The 22,833-nt window shown below is 45.8% G+C and overlaps 1 protein-coding gene across 2 annotated transcripts in view; it reads right to left on the bottom strand.

The window, feature by feature from the left end:
* PNPLA7 (patatin like domain 7, lysophospholipase) overlaps positions 1–22,833 on the bottom strand; it is a 400,735-nt gene that overhangs the window by 190,244 nt on the left and 187,658 nt on the right. For both annotated transcript variants that reach the window (XM_074973884.1, XM_074973883.1), the window contains exon 20: positions 10,385–10,498. In XM_074973884.1, coding sequence (XP_074829985.1) covers positions 10,385–10,498 — 114 coding nt within the window. The remainder of the gene's footprint in view (positions 1–10,384; positions 10,499–22,833) is intronic.

The raw sequence follows: 22,833 nt of genomic DNA, 5'->3' as shown, positions 1-22,833 counted from the left end.
TCCTCCCAAAGCTGCCCGATGGATAGACATGACCACGTAATGGCATAGACTTGCTGGGTCACAAACTAAATTAATTCAATTTAAGATTCAATTAGAAGGGACCATTACAATCATCCAGTTTACCTGCATAGCACAGGCCAGAAGATCCCACCCCGTGATTCCTGCACCAAGCTTATAACTTCTGGTTGAGAGAGAGCATATCTTTTAGAAAGAGACACCCAGTCTTCATTTAAACACTCCAGGACCAAAGGACGAAGAATCCAGCACATCTTTAGGTACGTTGTTCCAATAGTTAATTACCCTCCACGTAAAATCTGCACTCATTTGTACATAAACAGGTCTAGCTTCAGCGTACAGCCATCAGATTTCTTTATGCTTTTGTCTGCTAGATTAAACAGCCCCCTCCTATTCCAGCTAGAATGCTATGCCACTAGCACAGGCCCCAGTACGTACGTCCCTCCCTGGGTAGTGAGCAATGGCTCCATGTCTAGTTGGCAGCCGGTGTCAAGTGGAGTGCCCCAGGGGTCGGTCCTGGGGCCGGTTTTGTTCAATATCTTCATAAATGATCTGGAGGATGGTGTGGATTGCACTCTCAGCAAATTTGCGGATGACACTAAACTGGGAGGAGTGGTAGATACGCTGGAGGGGAGGGATAGGATACAGAGGGACCTAGACAAATTGGAGGATTGGGCCAAAAGAAACCTGATGAGGTTCAATAAGGATAAGTGCAGAGTCCTGCACTTAGGACGGAAGAACCCAATGCACCGCTACAGACTAGGGACCGAATGGCTAGGCAGCAGTTCTGCGGAAAAGGACCTAGGGGTGACAGTGGACGAGAAGCTGGATATGAGTCAGCAGTGTGCCCTTGTTGCCAAGAAGGCCAATGGCATTTTGCGATGTATAAGTAGGGGCATAGTGAGCAGATCGAGGGACGTGATCGTTCCCCTCTATTCGACACTGGTGAGGCCTCATCTGGAGTAGTGTGTCCAGTTTTGGGCCCCACACTACAAGAAGGATGTGGATAAATTGGAGAGAGTCCAGCAAAGGGCAACAAAAATGATTAGGGGTCTGGAACACATGACTTCTGAGGAGAGGCTGAGGGAACTGGGATTGTTTAGTCTGCAGAAGAGAAGAATGAGGGGGGATTTGATAGCTGCTTTCAACTACCTGAGAGGTGGTTCCAAAGAGGATGGTTCTAGACTATTCTCAGTGGTAGAAGAGGACAGGACAAGGAGTAATGGTCTCAAGTTGCAGTGGGGGAGGTTTAGGTTGGATATTAAGAAAAACTTTTTCACTAGGAGGGTGGTGAAACACTGGAATGCGTTACCTAGGGAGGTGGTAGAATCTCCTTCCTTAGAAGTTTTTAAGGTCAGGCTTGACAAAGCCCTGGCTGGGATGATTTAATTGGGGACTGGTCCTGCTTTGAGCAGGGGGTTGGACTAGATGACCTCCTGAGGTCCCTTCCAACCCTGATATTCTATGATTCTATGGTGCAGGCAGGCAATCACCTTCTGCCTCCTCCCAGACTAGTACACATGCAGAAAAGAGCTCTGTCAGGGGGACAGAGGGCCTATCTCATGAGAGGAGACTGGAAGAGCTTTGATTAGCCTATCCCAGCAAAGAAAGGCTGAGAGGGGATATGATTGTGTAAGGGGACTGTTGCCCCCTTACTAACATTCAGTGGGGGTGTTTTAGTTGCTAGCTCCCAGTACTAAAAGGGGGAAGAGTCGATGGGGAATCAGCACCCTGAGACTGACAGTCCCCAGGAACAATGGGGAGAGGCCAATGCTCTAGGTCAGCCTGATTGACAGGGCAGGCAGGCTAATCAGGGAGTCAGGAGGCCAGGGAGGTCCCGTCCTCCACATGAGCTGGAATTGCCTGGGTCAGACAGAGTGGGGCCGAGCTAAGGAGAAAGCAGGGGCCCAAGCTAAGCTGGGGAGCTGAGCTGGGCCAGATCCAGAGGGACCAGAAAAGCAGCCCAGGAAGCAGGTCAGTGCTGGGAGCAGAGTCACAGAAGCAGCCTGCAGAGCAGACCTGTCCTGGGAGCAGAGCTGCAGCAACCAGAGCCAGAGGGGCCAGAGAAGTGGCCCAGGGAGCTGGACGCAGAGCAGCAGCCGTGCTGAGGCAGAGTGGGGCTGGAGCAGTCCGGAGCCGGGTGTTGTGAGCAGCTGGGGAGAGCGAGGGGGACCCTGGGCAGTGAGCCCAGCACAGGGAGACGCCTCAGCCAGGAGGCTCTGCCGGCCAGACTCGGAGGAGGATTGGTAACCCTGACAGGGTGGGGGCGACACTGGGAAGAAGGGCCCTGCCACCTAGAGCTTGAGGCCATGTGACCACCACCAGAGCAAGCGTCCAACCCACAGCATCCCTGCAGCACCGCCAGGGCCTGAGCAGGGGGCCTGGGACTTACCAGGAGCAGACTGCGAACTGCCCTGACGTTCCAGAGACACTGTTTGTGATGTTCCCTGCCACAGAGCGGGGTGATGTGTTTCCTTGAACCTTTCCCATTTTCCCTTATTCTCTTTAAAATTAATTGTTGATTAAATAACTTGCATTTGCTTCAAATTGTATGTAATGGTCAGTGGGTCAGAGAAGTGCCCAGGGCAGAGAGAGTACCCCGGAGTGGGGACACCCTAGCCCCTGTCCTAGGTGACCACAGCAGGGTTGGGGTCGAGCCCCCCAGGAATCTTGGGCCCAGCCTTGTTGAGGTTACGAGGACTCTGCCAGACGGGAGAGTGGAAGGGGAGTCCTCAAGGGCAGGGAGGCCACTGGATAAAGGAAGTGGGAGCAAGGACTCAGATCCTTTCGCTAACCCACTTCACTGGGGTAGTGCAGAAGCCAGCAAAGTTCCCCACAATAGCGGAACTATTCCCCCGCTTACAGCTGCTCCCCATAAATACATCAGGGGGGTAAATAACAGGGAGGGTGAAGAGCTATTTAAGCTAAAGGACAGTATTGGCACAAGAACAAATGGGTATAAACAGGCTATGAACAAACTGAGGCTGGAATTAGAAGGTTTCTAACCATCAGAGGAGTGGGGGTCTGGGACAGTCTCCCAACAGAAGTTGTGCGGTCAAACAACTTGATTAGTTTTAAGAGAGAACTGGACTCGTTTATGCGAGTGGGACTGTATGAGGGGTTTCTTGTGATGATGGGAGGCATGGCTCCACAGCCCTAGAGGTCCCTCACAGATTATGTCCTATGTTCCTAAAATCTCATGGCTCAGATCTCAGCCAGTCACCTGCAGGCTGAACTCTCCCGCCAGTCCCAACCTCCAAATATTCTGGAGGGTTGTTTATTTTCCTGGCTCCTTCCTCTGAAGCATCAGAGATGGCCACAGAGCATCAGCCCACCCTGTCCAGTGTCTCCTGGTGGCATCGAACATTCTCTCTCATATGCTCACCTGGCTTGCATGCTCAGGCTCTAACTGATTGCCATATGTGGAATTTTCCTCCAGGGCACACTGCCAGTGACCTTGCAGAGTTTTCACCTTCTCTGCAGAGTGAGGTGAAAGTCATTCACCGGGATCATCTGGATATATCTCACTTAATCAATTCCCTGCCCTTGCAGGGGCCTCGGGCACTGTGCAACTCAGTCCCTCTTATTCTCTGCCTGTTGCCCATGATTTAGTCTCCTGTGGACTATAATAATTTGGTCTAATTTTGGTTGTTGGGTTAGGTGTGTGGGTTCTGGATGGCGCTGGTTGTCTGTGGTACACAGGAGGTCAGACTAGATGTTCTGGCAGTTGTAACCTTTCTGGCCTTATACTCTGATTGACCCTATGATTGAGTGCAGGCAGACACCCATTAAGGGCTGGTCACTGGTCCAGGACCATTGCTTAGAGCAGGGGTGGGCAAACTTTTTGGCCCAAGGGCCACATCTAGGTATGGAAATTGTACGGCGGGCCATGAATGCTCACAAAATTGGGGGTTGGGATATGGGAGGGGGTGAGGGCTCTGGCTGGGAGTGCAGGCTCTGTGGTGGGTCCAGAAATGAGGAGTTCAGGATGCGGGAGGGGGCTCTGGGCTGGGGCGGATATGCGAGGAGAAGGGGGCTCCAGCTGAGGCTGTGGGTCTGGGGTGGGGCTGAGGATGACGGTTTGCGATGCAGGAAGGTGCTCCAGGCTGGGACCGAGGGGTTCGGAGGGCAGGAGGGGGATCAGGGCAGGGGCAGGGGCGTGGGAGGGGGTCAGGGGTGCAGTCTCCTGGTGGCGCTTACCTCAAGTAGCTCCCAGAAGCAGCGGCATGTCCCCCCCTCCAGCTCCTACACAGGGGCGCAGCCAGGCAGCTCTGCACACTGTTCCTGGCCAATGGGAGCTGCGGGGGCAGCACTTGGGGCAGGGGCAGCGTGCGAAGCCCCTTGGTTGCTCCTATGTGTAGGAGCCGGAGCAGGGACATGCTGCTGCTTCCAGGAGCTGCTCAGAGCCACGGTACACGTGGAGCGGGGCAAGCCCCCAACCCTGCTCCCTGGCGGGAGCTCGGGGGCTGAATTAAAATGTCTGAAGGGCTGGATGCAGCCCCCCGGGCCCTAGTTCGCCCACCCCTGGCTTAGAGGCATTTGAAGTAGCCTGGCCAAGAGCTTCTCAGCCCTGGAAACAGGCAAACCTCTGGCCCTTCTTTTGGCTTCATAACCGGGTATGTGTCCAGGGCAGCTGTCCTTTATGGGGAATTAGGGCCCAGTCTGCACATGAATGCCTTATGAAGGCCACATCTGGGGGTAACTGACTGCCTCAGGTGGCAGATTAGTAAACAAGCACCTGGACCTAATAAATGTTACCCCAAGCTCAGTTAGAAGGGAACTCCAAAGGGACACAGGAAGCTGCTGTGGAGAAGCTAAGGAAAGGCCTGAGCAGAGGGCCTAGAGGGGGAGGGCCTAGAGGGTGAACCCACCAGAATAGAAAGCCTGTAAGGGGTGCTCCTAGACAGGGGAGCCTCCTAGATGGAGGGCTGCAGTCAGCAAGCATCCAAGAGGGCCAGGGATTTCCCAGACACTGTCCAGAAGTCCGACCTGGCAAGGATCACCTGTTATCCCAGGAGAAGAGTCACAGTGGGTAGACTTCCCCAGACACCTAATTCCAGAGAAGGATATTACTCCAGTAGAGGCAAGAGGGCTAACACCAGGAGCAGAGACTGGAACTGAGAGAACTCCGAGGGAAGAACCTGGGTAGAGGTGAGCACTGGATTCAGGCTGGTGAGAGACGGACTAAAACATGACCCAGTCACCCAGCTGAGATTTTGGGGGAGAAAGTTTTGTTTCTGTTTTGCATTAATAGAGAAGACCCTTCACAATAGGGTGCTCTTTTGCACCTAGCAGTCTGTTCAGACTTTATGATAGCCTGGGTGAGGGGAAAAATCAAGTAAGGGCTCTCCTGCAACACCATGCCTGCCTGCAAGGGGCCCATTGGGCCAACTCAGAATGATGACAGTATAATCTGGGGGAACCCTGTCCCTTATTCCTTTTTCCCCAATCTGAGCCCTCCCCCCATGCAGGCATTGTACATGCTTCCAATATAACCCCTCTGCCAACGCAGCTTAGTCCTAACCAACAGCCCCCCATTTAGTCCCAACACTGGTCCTCTCCAAACATTGCCAGCCATGCCCAACAGTGCAGTATTGTTGTGATGTGCAGAGACAGACAAGGACAAAGCCAAACATTTTCAGAATTTCAGTTAAGGTATTTAGAGTTTAAAAGCCAGTAACCAACCTATTAAGTCATCTTTATTTCAACCATGTTAAATGATAATTTAATGAATCCTATACTGCAGGATATTAGAGACCCTGGCACACATCGGTGGCTTAACCCATCTCCTGTCCTTTGCCTATCCATTACTCAAAAAATTCTGAAGAAACTGACTTGAGGGGCTGCCAAGAGTTTACTGGTAGGCAGGGCATAATTCAGATTATGGTGAAGTAGTAATACTGGCTGCCTTACCTGTACTAAGTTCCCATTATATCTAGATCACTTCTATAGCCTTTAGTTCAGGCCTGTTAAGAACATTTGTAGAAAGCAGCCCAGATGTTGTTTTTAAAATGGGACAGACAGCAGCTCAGAGAACATGAACAAAGGCAAGCAAACATGTAGCCTGGGAGATACCCTACTTGTCACAAAACTGAATAGTCTCAGAAGAGATTTCACATGAAAACGTCCAATGGTTTGACAACAGCAATGCCAAAACAAGTACTAGCTGTTCACTCTCTGATTGCCTTCAACCATTCCTAGCACCTCTGCAAGTACCAGAGAGGTGTCAAAGCACTGCCCAAGACCCACGGGACTTTGATTGCTTGTGATTTATTGTGTCTTGAAGAAAACTGTCAGCTTCCCAGCACCACTGTGCCTGCCTTATCTGGGAGACATAGCTGGTGATTAAGGTTCAGCTGTAAGTTTTGCTTTCTCCTTTCTCCCCACACCCCACCCCTCCCGTGGTAAGAAAGAATTGATTTTAACGCGTTGTGAGAATACACAGTATAGTGAATCCAGGAAGGCCAGTGGCCTCTCCTGCCCTATTGTACATAGCCACCATACCAAGCGTAATGAATGCACACAACAGCATACACATTGCTTGAGGGAAGTTTCTTGAGATAGGAGTACATCACTGAAATAACTGCACATGGCAGAAACCCCCGGGAAGGCTTGATCCACTCAGGAAAAGTTTATAGTTGAAATATTCTCAGCCGGCGGGACCCCAACCCTGGGCGCCTGGCACCAGCCCGCCGGAGTGACCTCAGTTCACGATATAATTTTAATTATTTAACCAGTTAACTTTTTAAAACGATATTTACATCCCTACTATACACTGTGGCTAGCTGAATGGCAGTGGGTTTTAATCATCCCCAAGTGGCATCCTTTTTGACAATAGTAGCCACATGCTAGAAGTATCCCAGGTAACATGGTATATTGAATTTAGATGTCTGGATGACACAAGAACAGGCTTAAAGAATATGCAAGAGACATCCAGTGGCCCCCAATGCCTAATAACTAAGGATACAGTTTCAGCACAGAGGTCATGTGACTTTAACGGACCTCAGACTTTTTAGGCTTCAGCCCCCACCGCCCGCAGCAGTAGGACTGGAGAAGCTGTCAACTGCTGCCCCCTGTCCCAGCGGCGAGGCTTGGACTGTCAGTTCCCCCTACCCCCATGGACAGGTTGCAGGCTTCCATGAAATTTGGTTTATTGCCCACAATTTGTCTATGACTTTTACTAAAAATAACTGTGACAAAATCTTAACCTTACTAATAACCAAGCACAGGAATTCTAAAAACACCTTTCTACATAAGCACCAGTTTTTGCCATCCACTTAGAGACCAAGAAGTTGAATTTTAAGCAGTAGAATTTTGGAACCTTTGCTGGAGCGGCTTGATAAAATACTCCCATAACAATAATACCAATACAAAACAATCTCCGTGGGATCTAAATGCAGGAACACACATTCTAAAATTCAGAGAATAATCTCATAAAACACTTTCACTGGCTTTGGGGAAGGGAAAACATATAAATATTTTAAGCATTTTTGCTACTTTGTGATACAGTCCAATTTTAAAAAATAATACACAGCCAGATACAAAAATACAGAGCTTTGGATGGAGGGAGTCACCAGTATTAGGAAGGGGAGAAATTTAAATAAATCAGTATTAATAGTACAAAAGAAAAGGCGACAAGGAGCTGGTGGGATGACCTAGCACTATGCACACAACACATTTAGGGATACCAGCATTAGATTCCCACTCCTCAGACTTACAGGGGAGTGGAGAAATTCAGCCCAGGTCGGCTAAGTAAGAGTATTGATGGACTCAAGGGAACCCCAACAATTGTTCCTCATTAACAGAGATGGTGGCCGCAAAATGAGGGCATGCCATTTTAAGGTACAGAGAAGGGAGAAAACAGAATCAAATTCTCAAACATAAAAGCCACAGAGACAGAGGTGGAGGTAACAAAGCAAAGACCTCCAGTCTTCAGTAGCTGAGAGAATTCAGCAGTCAAAGTGGTATATTACTCCTGAGGGCATTCTGTGCCAAATAAATTAAAATTCTGCGCACAATATTTTAAAATTCTGCAAAATTCTACAAATTTTATTTGTCAAATAAATGTAGAGGCTCCAGCCTGGCATTGGGGAGCACAGGCCACTGGTGGCACAGAGATGGGAGATCACTGTGCAGCTCCCCCTCTGGGACACGGACTAAGCGGTGAGGCTGTACCCAACCCTGACACAGCACAAGGACCGCGCCTGCCCCAGAGACAACCCAAAGACCTGCCCCTCTGTGCCAGTGCACCAGGTGTGGGCAGACAGGCTCAGCAAGGCAGGATCCAAGAGTGGAGGGGCTTAGTGTGGGGGAATCCAGATGTGGGTTGAGAGGGTTCTGTGTGGGGCAATCTGGGTGTGGGTGGCTCAGATTCAGGTGCGGGGGGATCTGGATACAACTGTAATGGGACTCTGCAGGGTGGTCCAGGTGAAGGTCGTTGTGGCTCAGCAGGGGGGTCTGAGTGTGGGTGGGGACAGACCTCAGCGGGGGGTCTCGGTGTGGGGGGTCCAGATGCTGGGGGAGTGGGGCTCAATGGGGTTGGATCCAGGTGCAGCTGCTTGGGGCTTGGTAGATGGGGATCTAGCTGTGGGTGGCTCGTTGGGGTGGTCCAGGTGCAGGGGGAGTGGGGCTCGTCAATGGGGTTCTGAGTGTGCGGGGTAGAGGGTGAGGCTCGATGGGAGGGTCTGGGTATGAGGAGGTTTGGATGCAGCTCCCTGTACAACAATCCCTCCCCCTGCAGCGGAGGAGCAATGGGTGCAGGAAGTGCGGGAGGGGTTGGGGGCGGGAGGAGTAAGGTACTGTTCAACATAAGGGCATAAGAAGAGTCATTGTAATCTCCCATACAGCATGCAGTTAATGCAGGGGTGGCCAGCCTGTGGCTCCGGAGCTGCATGCAGCTCTTCAGAGAGTAATATGTGGCTCCTTACCTAGGCACTGATTCCGGGGCTGGAGTTATAGATGCCAACTTTCCAATGTGCTGGGGGGGGGGGGTGCTCACTGCTCAACCCCCTGCTCTGCCCCAAGGCCCCTGCCCCTTCCCTGAGCCTGCCATGCCCTTTGCTCCCTCCTGCGCATGTGAAACAGCTGATTGCAGGGGGACGGAGTAGGCGCTGATTGTTGGGGGCTGCTGGGAGGCAGGAGGCGCTGGGGGCTGGGGAGTGGATGGGGGGCTGCTGACATGTTACTGTGGCTCTTTGGCAATGTACATTGGTAAATTCTGGGTCCTTCTCAGGCTCAGGTTGGCCACCCCTGAGTTAATGCATCACCATTGTTCTGCAATACTTATCTATCAAAGGAAATTTTATATTTAAAGAAAGGCCAAGATATTAGATTTCAAGGATGTCCAATTGGTGCATGATGCAATGGGAGAAAATATTACATTCCAAAATATGTGAAGGGAAGGCTGAAAAATTATAAAACACCATAATTAAGACAAAAGATACAACTTCTTTGTGTGTCTCGGGGAGCGGGGAAATCAATGAGAGGAACAATATGGCTTCACGAGGGAATGCCTGAAGGTCTGATGAACCTGCCCTTGGAACAGTGTGTTCAATTCTGGACACTGCTTCAGGCAGATATTAAATTGAAGGGAATTCAATGCTGAGCAACAGAATGATCAGGGGGCTGGAAAAAGACTTATAAGAAAAGATTAAAGGAACTTGACTAGGAGAAAAGCAAAATCTGTAAATACAAAGGCAAGGGAAGGACAATGGAAGAGTGGTATAGAAGTATTGCTCTGAGCAACGAGGTGAAATGAGGACAGCTTGAGTTTAAATCAGGAAAGATACCCTGACAGTAAGATCTGTTCAGCTGGGGAATCATCTCCCAAATGAAGTGAAGGCAGCTCCTTTCGCTTGGGACATTTAACACGGGCCTGGACAAAGCATTAGAAATTAAACAAAAGGGAACAATCTTGCACTGTCCAATGAGCAGATAACACTCTTATATCACTAATTATAGTCACCAGTTCAGAAATTACAAGTATTCATGACCTCATTTTCTTTATATCCCATTAAAAATAACCTGTGTTATGCAAGTAACTCCCTTTGCTAGTTTACCTTCTGAAACAAGGTGCGTCTTATTTAGACAATATTTATGCTTTCCAGTCATCAGCACCTCTACTCAGCTCCACCTGGGGAGCGATACATTAATTCATTCTCATGTTTAAGCAACATGTGTATTTCACTGAACAGCAGATGAGAATTCAACCCTAGCCTCAGATGTACCCCCACAACAAACTTTACTTACAGATAACAAGACTGAAGAAATAAATCTGCATATGGAACATTACTCTTTTCTTTATAAGGGAGACAACTAAGCTGTGGCTCTTGGAAGCGGGCAGGAGAGAGAAGAGTGCTAATTTTCTTACCTGTGGGAATTTGCGTTTGATAGATGTCAGTGCTCCCTCTGGTAGCTTGGCCAGTTCAGAATCTCGGACTGCATGTACTGTTGTGGCTCTAGGCTGATGGGTTAATGCCTCCACCTGCCAGAGGAGAGAGAAAAAATACAGCTAAGACTTCAAATGTAAATCTTAGACCTAGCACTGCCCAAATAAAAATGCAACAAAGCAGAACAGAACCACCTAGGGAGGTGGTGGAATCCCCTTCCTTAGAAGTTTTTAAGGTCAGGCTTGACAAAGCCCTGGCTGGGATGATTTAGTTGGGATTGGTCCTGCTCTGGGCAGGGGGTTGGACTAGATGGCCTCCAGAGGTCCCTTCCAACTCTGTTATTCTATGATTCTATGATTCACCTGATCACTGGAATCAGCTTTACCCATCTCTAGTCTTTTTTCCCCCCTAATTTTTTGATAACATGTTGTAATGATGGTCCCCGTGGCAGCCAGCTGAGGTCACTCAATTAGGGTGAACTGCAAACAAAATGGGGCAGACAAACCCCAAACGCAGGTGGATATTCCAATATTTAGATTTACCAAGCCAGCCCAAAACAGCTTCTGTATTATCTCTGTTGCATCTGATGAAGTGAGCTGTAGCTCACGAAAGCTTATGCTCAAATACATTTGTTAGTCTCTAAGGTGCCACAAGTCCTCCTTTTCTTTTTGCGTACACAGACTAACACGGCTGCTGCTCTGAAACCTGTATTATCTCACTGGTTACTCAGATGTCCAAACAATGCAGTTTCCTTAAAGTACCCAGCCTCAGGCCTCCATCCAGACACACATGTCAAACATATGATGATAAATTCTGAAAATCTTATTTCATGTATAAAAGAAAAGGTTCTCCCAATCTCAAAGGATCAGCCACATACCCAGGTCAAATGCTAACTTAGATCTTACCCAAAATACATGCTTATAGCCAATTCTTATTAACTAAACTAAAATTTATTTAAAAAGAAAAGAGAGAGAGAGTTGGTTGAAAGATCAATATACATACAGACTTGAGTTTAATTTCTTGAGGTCCAGATACATAGCAGAGATGGTGAGTTTGTAGTTGCCAAAAGTTCTTTTAAAAATAGTCCCTAGGTTATAGTCCAATGTCCATATCCAGGGTGAGTCAAGTCAGTGACTGGGGATCTCAATTCTTATGGCTTAGGGTTTCCCCTTCTTGAAACCCAAAGCAGATCTGAGATGAAGAAGGATCGTGTCCCAGGGGTTTTATACATTTCCAGCAGCCTTTTGGCCTGAGAAAACCATAGGCTTAACTTTCCTTCTCCCATCATGGCAATTAGCACAGGGTAATTTATCCATTAAACAGTTCAGATACCGGTTACCACAACCTTCAAAGAGACATATAGACAATAATACTATTTCATTCAAGTGTCTTCCTAAATGTTAATACTCCTTTTTTGATCTTTGAATCAAAGCCATAGTAATAGACAAGACTTGTTTGCTTCCACCACAAGACCTGAGCCAACATCTACCCTTCTATCTCTAACAATGCAGGCATGCATTTCAAAGCTCTATTCATTTACATATCTTCCTAACAAGTCTTTAAAGTTCAGCCATGGGTCATGTCAGTCTGTGAGTTAAAATAACTCTTTCTGGCCCTATGTCACCTTTCAATGAGATATTATATTACACTCATAATGTCACACATGTACTTAAGTAGAACAAGCTGCCCAGTGCTAGTGAATGGTCTTGTGTTGATACCTTACTTACTGTACCCACATCCAGCTGCAGGAAAACCATTCAGTTAATCAGAGTCTTTGATAAATGAGCATTTCCTCATCTAGGTAGTTTGCTGTTCTTCATGGAACTGAACTCGACAGTAGCTGGAAGTTAGGCTGAAAATGTTACAGGAGAAAAATTCCCTTTGAACTTCGACAAGTACCCACACACTGCACATATATAAGAACAGTGTGAAAAAGGAAGAGAGTTTGGTAATTACACTTTTTTCATCAGTGCAAAAGCTTATAACTAGATGAGTGATCATATTATCAGTCAGAGAAGATGAATAAGTAGGAATTTTCTGTAATATTTGTATTAATCCTATGTATGACTCAGTTTCCCCCTGTACTTTACATTGTTACCCAATGAGGGCTAAAGGGTTAAGTCTGCACTTGGGGCAGTGCAGGAGACATGAGATTGGTGCATTGCCTAGCAGTCTGGGGCTACATAATGGGTCATTAAAGGACTGGCCAAAGCTGACCCATATCAGTGGAAGATCCAGAGAGACAATGAAAACTCCTAATGACTGAACAATCAACACTTCACAGTGGGAAGCTCCTGCGGGGAGGGGGTGTGTGTGTGTAGTGTGAACTCAGTGTGGCTACATGAAGACAAAGAACAGACAGGACAGGGGATAAGAGTTGGTTTTTGGAAAAGGCTTGGCTGCCCTCACCTGGGACTGAAAGTGGCAGAGAGACAGAGCCTGAAATGGAGTCAAGAGCAGCTTGGCTAGGCCAGATGGACTAGGTCTTAACCCTCTCTCTGCTACCTGAAGCACTTCCAATACTTTGTTCTGGGTGACTAAAATCCTATTCTGTTTTGAAAAGGCTGCTTGGTGTCTGTGCAAATCCCTGCTGCGGCGCATCAGTCCCTGCAGAGTGTCTCTGACTAAGGCCTTGCCTACACGACAAAGTTTTGTCGGCAACAGTTATGCCGCTTTAATTAAAGCTGCTGTTGCCTGTCCACACTAGCTCCTTGTGTCGGCAGAGTGCATCGGCACAGAGAGCAGTGCCCTGTGGGTAGCGATCCCACTGTGCAACTGGCCGCGGGTGCGTTGGGAAGGGTTTGCAATGTCTCGTGGGGCTGGGACAGCATCACATGATGCAGGTTTCTCAACCCCATAGTTCCAGGGGCTTCCTACTAGATTGTCAGTTGCTTTTTCAACTGAAGTGGGGTGGGGGAAGGGAGAGGAGAGCAGAGTGGTGTGTCTGGGGCAGGGGAGACAGCAGGCTGACCTGAGGTGGGGGACGGGGACACCACCACCCCAAGTCAGCCCCCTCTGCTCAGCACAGCAGTCTCTCCTGAAGCAGCCCAGTCTGCCTGCCTGCCTATGGTTCTATGATTCCCTCTGAGCTCTCCCGCAGCCTCCTCGGCTGCAGCATCCTGAGCAGCTCTGTGAGCTCTCCCTGTGCTGAGGAATGTCAAAGCAGCACAGCAGCCACCTCTCCCCCGCCGCAGCCAGTGGCTATGCAGGGCCAGAACAGGAGCATCCCACGCGAATGATTTGCTCTTTGTTCACCAAAAAGGAGCAGCATCCCCAAGCTTTGAAAGGGGAGGGGCGCATGCCTGCAGAGATCAAAACAGTGAGCAGAGTGGTCATGGCAGGCATTGTGGGATACTGGTAGAAGCCAGTTATGTCAACAAAACTAACAGCAGTGTCTACACTGACGCTTTGTCGCTTTAACTTTGCCACAAAAAGCTCTATGTCTCTCATCGAGGTGGTTTTGTTTTGCCACCAAAAGTAGCTTTATAGTGTGTACACCTCCCGTTTTGTTGGCAAAAGGCAGCTTTTGACGACAAAACTTTGTAGTGTAGACAAGGTCTAAGAGCCTATCTCATTTGGCCTCACTGGACAGAGCTCACGGAGAGAAACAGGAGTGATGGAGCTCAGAGGAGCTCAGTCTCAGAGGTGGGGAGGTCATGTGGCCCATCCTTAAGGAAGAATAGGGCCCATGGTGGGTCTAGCACACTACAGGGGTTCCTCCAAGAGACTGTTTAAAAGCTGGGGCTGTGGATCCGTGACAGGGAGAATCAGCCCATCATACACTGAAACATGCCAAGGCTCTGTCATTTGTCACACCCACAGTTCTTATTTGCAAAGCCCCCTAATATAACAACAAAACCATAAAAAAGCCTCAAGGTGCACAAGTTATTCCTGCTAAGCCTTCAGTCTTCTTCCCAGAGCATGGGGCACCAACAACATTGCGAAAGAACAAAAGCTTCCTACAAGATTAAAGAAAGTAATGGGGAGCAAGCCATTAAATCACGTCCATGTGTGCCCCAGACTTCATTACTGTTTTCAGACAGTTTTAGATACACACTTAGGACACACATTTGATACAGGGCACATGACCGTATAACTACAATCAAGGTACATGCACATGCCCCCTCTTTATTATGTTAGGTTAAGATGAATGTTTACAGAGAACAGAATGATCGAGAGTTGAAAATGGAAGCCAGGACACTATATTTCATATGGGAACTCCAACAGGTTACTTTCTGGGTGCTGGCCTGCAAAGTGCAGCTTTTCATTAAAGTCGTTTGGATTCCTGTCCATTCTGCTACTTAGCAAATAATTAACAATGGTCAGTTTTCATTGTGTTTTGTTAAAATCCAGAAATTGAATCCCCTGTTGAAAAACCATCAGATGCTTAATAAGACAACCTGCTGTGCGAGATGTCGTCATTCAGGGCCCAGGGGTGCGCCACGACATTTCATTGCTTAGTAACACAGCCTGGTGCCTAGTTCCGTATGGTTCAGCAATAGGAGCAGTTTGCGGAGGTTAAAATCCACACATCATTTGTTTAGAAAGAAACAGCAAATATAGTAGCAGCTGTAATTACTATGGATTGTATAATAAAAATTGCTCAGGGGTGAGCAACTAACAGACACCTACAATAAAAAGGCACGTCCCTTTCCATCTTGGTCTATTTTCCCATAGCAAAGGGAACACAAACAGAACAACAGGGTTTTATCTGTCATTATGTTATTCATAATGTGTTCCAATGTTGAAGATTCCACTAAATTCTTCTAACAGAATTAACTGATCTCATCAGATAGATTTAAAAAAAACAAAAAACCCCACAAATATGCCTGTAACTACAGGAATATTTATACAATAGCTTGTTACATATCACTACCAAAAAATCTATGGTAATATGTCAAAGTTTCATTAAGTCCACAATAGTCCAAATACACAAAAATTGCCAGTACACATGTGCACCATCCTACACATGTGTATCTAAAGTTGCAGAATGTTTTTTATTACACTGTATTATTTAAAATGTGATTGTATAATTAAAGACTGTATCATAATGCATGTGATTAAGGGATAAGAGCTAAGGCTGTGTTTTCATCCTTACCATTCCCATTTCCTGGACAGCATGTGCATTACTGTGTGTGCTAAACTTACTATTTTGAGTGCAATTTCCTACATTCTATTTTATTTTTTTGAAAACACAGATAAAATTAAAACAATTAGAGAAAATTGGAAAAAAGGAATTTTCTTAAGATGTGCTTTGTTTTTACTGACCCTCTCCCCAATATTCTATATGCATATGGACATACTGAGTACGTCTACACTGCAATTAAAAACCCATGGCTGGCCCATGCCAGCTGACTCAGGCTTAGGCTAAAGGACTGTTTAAATGTGGTGTAGATGTTTGGATTGGGATGGCACCCGAGCTCTGGGACCCTCCCCCTCATGGGGTTCCAGAGCCTGGGTTCCAACCCGTGCCCAAATATATATGCTGCAATTAAACAGCCCTTGAGTCTGAGTCCCAAGAGCCCAAGTCAGCTACAAGGATTTAATTGCAGTGTAGACATTCCCAGTGTGTCTACATGAGAATGAAAACTGAAATGTCTAAGTAACGTCTGGGTCCCAGAAAGTGTGCAAGAGACAGATGTAGCTTTGCTTGTAACCCTTTATCAGTAGGGCCATACAAATTTTAGTTCAGCTGGTACAGAGGGAGTTAAACACTAGCTGTGATGTTAAAGTGTGCACTTAAAAAGGCATAGATGTTTAACTACAACTTGCCTTTGCCTTCAGATGCCAATGGTTTGTCATAAAATAGTGCAATTTGGGGAAGTTTGTAAAAAAAAAAATTACCAGCAAAAGAAAAAAGTAGTTCTCTTTGATTCTTTATGATTTTACAAAGACTTAAGAGTCCCTGTTACCCCCACAAAAATGGATGTGACGACTTCTTGTTTCTTGCCTAAATATCAAATATAAGGCTGGTGTCTACTACTGGTGCTGGCAGTTTTGTTGGACTTGTCATCCAGCTCCAAACTCAACCCTTAAGAGAGAGTATACAGAAGCAAGAGTGTTACCTTTAGTAACAAACCTTCTCTCCCAACCATTTGTCACTTGTCAGAGTTCAGTGTGTGCAAACAAAAGACAAAGACAAAACAGTCTGAATAAAATGTCTCTTTCCTCTCTCTAAAAGAAAAGGAGTACCTGTTAACTGCTGGAAATGTCCCACCTTGATTATCACTACAAAAGGTCCCCCACCCCCGCTGGTAATAGCTCATCTTAAGTGATCACTCTCCTTACAGTGTGCATGAAAAACACCCATTTTTTCATGTTCTGTGTGTATATAAATCTCCCCACTGTATTTTCCACTGAATGCATCCGATGAAGTGAGCTGTAGCTCATGAAAGCTTATGCTCAAATAAATTTGTTAGTCTCTAAGGTGCCACAAGTCCTCCTTTTCTTTTTGCGAATACAGGCTAACACGGCTGCTACTCTGAAACCTTTCCTCTCTCTGTTGACAGTTATATCATAACATATATTATATCTCCAGTTGGCTCCAGAGTTCAGGAAAAAACAGATTTTTTTTTAAAGGGACCTAAGTGTCCCGTATAAAACACCAATAGACATTTGGAAGTGTGATTTTATTTACTTGTTTAATTTAATTGAATCCACTTTGGGGGCAGGAGGGTGATGACGGGGAGACACCTTTAAGACCTCCTTTATGCATCATGAAGCAGCAAAAAAAGGCCACAAAACCATGTTTTTCACTTGGCAGTTCACCTGCTAAATGGTGATAAATTCACTTCATGATCACACCTGGCACAGAAGCTCTTACTCCAGTCTTTTGAAAGAAAAAACATCTGTTTTGCCCTGTTTACGTGAGTGTAAAATAAAGATGAATGAATCCATTCTTGACACTTTTCCACTGACAGGCCTCCAACTGTCACATTTCTAAAATAAAATTTGGCAAGTGTCGTATCTATAATTTGGCTCAATTGGTCTGAATTCTCTTTTTTGTAACAATAGCCCTGATCCAGCAAAGCCTGTAAGAACCACTTACCTTCAAGCCTATGAATAGCCCCACTGAAGTAAACAGAACTAAGCTTTAAGCAAAAGCATAAGTGCGTCACTGGACTGTAGCCAAAATAAGCAGCAGATGTAATGGGTTTTGAAAGGCAGTTTCTATGTAGGACAATTCATTGCTTTTCATGCAGGATTTAATACGTATTTTAAACCCACACAATGCTATCCTATACACCATGCAGGGCCAGCATGTATGTGGTAACCATTTATCCAACAGATCAGATTTGTTTAAATTGAGCAGTACCAGCTTACCAAACTGCATTTCTGAATTACTGATCCAAGGCCAGCTAAACAGTGTTCGTATACATGTACCAATCCTTCCAGCTATTTAATCACTTTTGCTATTTCTCTTGTCTTCCATGTGTTCCCCTCCCATGCAGGATTTTTTCAAGATCTTCCACGTTCTCTCTCTCTTCCCTCATGGCCACTCATTCCATCCTGAGATTCTTTCAGTCTCACATACCAATCTCCAACAATTTCTGGTTTATACAAAATAGTGGCTTTTATACAGGCAAGAACAGATCTAGTTTAAGACACAGTACTGCCACCTACTGGATAAAACAATGAGCACGAGTAACAGATATGAGAATGATGGGATTAGTTACAATAGAAACATTTGGACGCGGCTTGGTTTTTTGTTTTCTTGAATTAAATAACTTTTAATATGAATTGGTTTCTCCCTCCCCTGAGCCCCATTGATGAGGACTACTGTAAATAATGTCTGTTAGGGACTTTGCATGCAAACACTGAGAGCTTACAACAGCAGAGTTCCCTCACACACTGAGCAATGCACTAACAGCCTCAGAACACATGGTCTGCTGTGGCACAAAACAACAGGGAGAGTGGAGAGGACAAAAAGCTCAGCCCTACTCCACTGAAATCAACAGTTTTGTCAGACACTTCAGTAAAAGCAAGATGAAGCCTGTTTAAAGAAAAAAAGGGAGGAGATCTAAAGGAGAGATAATACCAATATAGCAAGGTGATGTTTTTATTCTCTTTTTCACCACTCATATAACTCTCAGTAGTGTCAGTGAGAAGCAGAGACCAGTTGGCACCATGTTTAAGAAGGGTGCTTCCTCAGGAGAACGTATTGCAGCTGCAGAATTTAAATATTCCCCTCTAGACCACACATAAAACAGTAAATAAATAAATAAAATGGACCAGAGTACTGGATGCTGCCATTCAGCTTGCTACTGCATCTCTTTACACAACATACCTTTAGAGCACCATCATTATCAGAGTGCCCAAAACCTGCCAGGTGCCACACAAAACAAGTATAAACATAGTCCAAAGAGCATTTGGCAGGGCACAAGGGAGGGTCAAAGAGATAAAGGCCTGGTCTACACAGTAGAACCCTGATTATCCAATCTAACTGGTACTGGAGCCCAAATCGGATAACCAAAAATCAGGATAAACTGGAGAATGGGTGGCGGAGCTCAGACCGTCTGCCCCGGTGGCTGGTGGTTCGGTTAATACAGATAGTCAGTTAATGGAGGCTTGGTTAAACGGGGTTCTACTGTACTTAAAACTTATACCAGTGTAGCTATGTCAATCAGGGTTGCAAAAAAACCAACATTCCCTAGTGACATCGCTATGCAGTCAAAACCCCCAGCACAGACCCAGCTTTGCCAACAGTGCGGTCAGCGTTTGCGGAGGGATTATTATTACATTGGCCAAAGAGCTCCTTCTGTCATCTTACATCATGTCGACACGAGGGGGCGATGCAGGTGTAGTTATGTCAACCTAGGCTCGATAGTGCGGACGCAGCCAAAGTGGGAGGAGGGAGGGGTGACAATAAGGCTTTTCTCCACTTGAAATGCTAAAGCAGCACAACTGCAGCTGCACATCATTGTACCAACTGCCTCCGCCAACAAGGGGGGTTCTCCCATCAGCATAGGGAATCCACCCCCCAAGAGGCGGTAGCTAGGTCAATGGAAAAAGTGCTGTCTACACCAGGGGTAAGTCTGCTTAACTAAGTCGCTCAGTGGGCTGGATTTTTCACACCTGTCAGTGATGTAGCTGGGTCTACCTTAGTGTAGTCCAGGCCTAAGGCCATGCCGTAACTCAGCAACGACAGACACACCTTGATGGCTTTACTTGATCCCTTAACTTTAAAATAAATTCAATTACCAACTCCCACCCTCACATTGCATAAGCAGGACAACAGAACAAGGTTTTAGGAGCAATCTGGGGGTGGCTTGGCAAACAGGTTTGGAGAGGATGGGCCCTGGAAGAAAGTGTGGAGATATCAGTGAAAGAAGTTGAGGTAGCAATGCTGATTGCTAGTGGAGCCGAGGGGAGCCAAGGGAAGAGGGATGCTAAAGGAGACCATGTCAGACATACAGGCAGGGGCTGCACTGTATAAGGCTTTTAAAGCAAGGGCATGCAGCAAAGCAATTAAAAAAAACAGGATGACATGGATGAAGCAATAAGCAAGAAACACAGATTTTGGCAAGTGTTTTGGATGGCTGGCACTAGAAGGCTTGAGGGCACTGCTATGGCAACAGCACCTAAAGACAGTATGGAACATTGTCTTCCAGTGTAAAATTCGCTACTGTCACTTGTTCTCTTCGATTTCTTTTGCACCTGAAGCAGAGAGTGGATTAAGCCGGTTTAACCCAGAAATGCAGTCTCTCCACAGCAGACTTCAAAAGGGTCTGAAATATTAGCCTGTCTACACCAGATGAGAGGAGAGAGATTATTTGCAGTACTGTGTTGGGGTTCCCCTGAGACCTCTTCTCCTAGGTTCTCCAAGAATTTAGTTTGACTCCAGTCTCATCACTCAGGTTCCTTTATTTGGCATACAGCAAAGCTATGCTGAGTTGATCGGACTCAAGTGTAGGGGGTGAGGATAGGGCAGGCCACATATCTGAAGTTACACAGCAAACCTCTTCTTTTATATACATTTACACATTACATTGCATTTACTATACATTGCATCACACGTCTGGGAATCGGCTTAGTCACTTTGTAGGAACCAATCCCTGCACAGCAGACACTGGCCATGCACCACTTACTCTTTAACTCATCTTACTTTCCAGGCTTATTTTATCCATTGTAATGGTCCCCTGTGCATTCCATCTTACCTTAGCTCAGCCAGACATTCCATTTCCAGCCTGCTGATCCATTTACCTCCCTAATCCTGTCTCCCAAGAAATGAGGCCTCACCCATGTCAAACCAGCCCTACATTCCACTGCTTTTGTTTTTCTTTTCTATATTAGCATTTATTATATTTGTATTCTACTCCTGTCTTTCTGTGCTTTCTTTTTTAAGTTCACTACCCAGCAACACATTCACAAGACCATAGTAGTTGTAATTATTTGAACCACCATTAATACTAGGCTCAAACTACAAACCAGGGGGTGCAAGCTTACCTGCTATGGGATAGCCCACCAGGGTTTAAGACTACATAATAAGCTTGCTCTGCCTTTAAAGCATCCTTTTGTAATTTTAAACTTTGCTTTTATTTTAATGACATTATAAGAAACTGGTACAAAATATAAAAATCTTTCCATGTATTATCACAAAAAACTTGTGTGAAACAATTCACAGGCCTATTAAAATAACATTCCCCGGGTCCATACCAAAAATGGCCCTTTTCAGCCACCACACAATATTTCTTATCACCAATGTAGGCAGTTTTTACTTTACCAATGTCCCAGCGTCTCAACCATACTGCGAAATTTGGAGAATGAACCCATGTGCCAGCAACTCTGTCTGCAAGTCATTACACCTGCACACGTAAGTGTCCCCCAGGTACAAACACCAGCACAAGTCTGGGCCTTTATTAAAACTCAGTGACCCCTTAAGCAGACATAGGCCTGGGAATCAGGACATCTGTTCTAATCCTAGTTCTGACACTAAATTGCTGTGCAAACTTGAACTAGTTACTTCAGTTTTGCCTAAGCCTAAAATACCCCTGTGTAAAAAGGGGATAATGATATTTACCAACTTCACAGCTAAGTAATGCTTGTAAAATGTTATGCCAATAGCAAATCAGAGTCTTGTACTGCAAAGCAAGTCAGTGGCAGAAACGGGAAAAGACCTCAGGAACATTACTCTGCTCAAACTCACAGACCGCCTTTTGAGCATCAATCACCTCTTCCATTCAGAAGTGCGAACTCTGCACTGAAAGGGCCTTTCAAGTGTTCACCTGCCTATGTCAATTTTTCAGTGCCCTGACTTTTCATGAGGCGAGGGGGGAAAATAGGGATACAAAGTCACCTGAAGTTAACTGGCAAAAATTTTACACATTTTCACATTAAAAAACATCCATTTGTTCTCCAAGGCACGAAGCAATAGCTACTATAGCACTAACATTCAACTTTATAACATTCAAAAACCAGTCGGAGAACACTTCAGTCTCTGTAGTCACTCAATTACAGACCTAAAAGTGGCAATTCTTCAACAAAAAAACTTCAAAAACAGACTCCAAGGAGAGACTGCTGAATTGGAATTAATTTGCAAACTGGATACAATTAACTTAGGCTTGAATAGAGACTGGGACTGGATGGGTCATTACACAAAGTAAAACTATTCCCCCATGTTTATGCCCCCCCACACCCTCCAATGTTCCTCAGACGTTCTTGTCAACTGCTGGAAATGGCCCACCTTGATTATCACTACAAAAGGTTCCCCCTCCCCGCTCTCCTGCCGGTAATAGCTCACCTTAAGTGACAGGTTTCAGAGTAACAGCCGTGTTAGTCTGTATTCGCAAAAAGAAAAGGAGGACTTGTGGCACCTTAGAGACTAACCAATTTATTTGAGCATGAGCTTTCGTGAGCTACAGCTCACTTCATCGGATGCACAAGTACTCCTTTTCTTTTCACCTTAAGTGATCACTCTCGTTACAGTGACAGGTTTCAGAGTAGCAGCCCTGTTAGTCTGTATTTGCAAAAAGAAAAGGAGGACTTGTGGCACCTTAGAGACTAACCAATTTATTTGAGCATAAGCTTTCGTGAGCTTTCGTGATGCATCCGATGAAGTGAGCTGTAGCTCACGAAAGCTTATGCTCAAATAAATTGGTTAGTCTCTAAGGTGCCACAAGTACTCCTTTTCTTTTTACTATAGCACTGTTGTCAAGCACATTTTTTAACACTTAAGCTGCTTTTGTAATTTTTGTGAAAGGAAACAAGGTTGTGACAATGTGGATTCTGGTAAAGAACTAAAGCTTGAAGAAAAAACTGATACTGCCATTTCCTTTCGGGATTGCACAGAGATTAGAGGTTACTAACATTTAATTTTAAAAAAATGAAAAGGAATGTGTTCTCAATCCCCAAAGAAATCAGAATCCATTTAAGAATCATTCTTATCATTGGTCTTGAACATTTCTTAACTTTACCACATTAATATTTATGA

Source organism: Natator depressus, chromosome 16, assembly GCF_965152275.1.
Source record: "Natator depressus isolate rNatDep1 chromosome 16, rNatDep2.hap1, whole genome shotgun sequence".
NCBI lineage: Eukaryota > Metazoa > Chordata > Testudines > Cheloniidae > Natator > Natator depressus.
The sequence above is the reverse complement of the archived record's forward strand: the minus strand, read 5'-3'. Positions and strand labels throughout refer to the sequence as shown.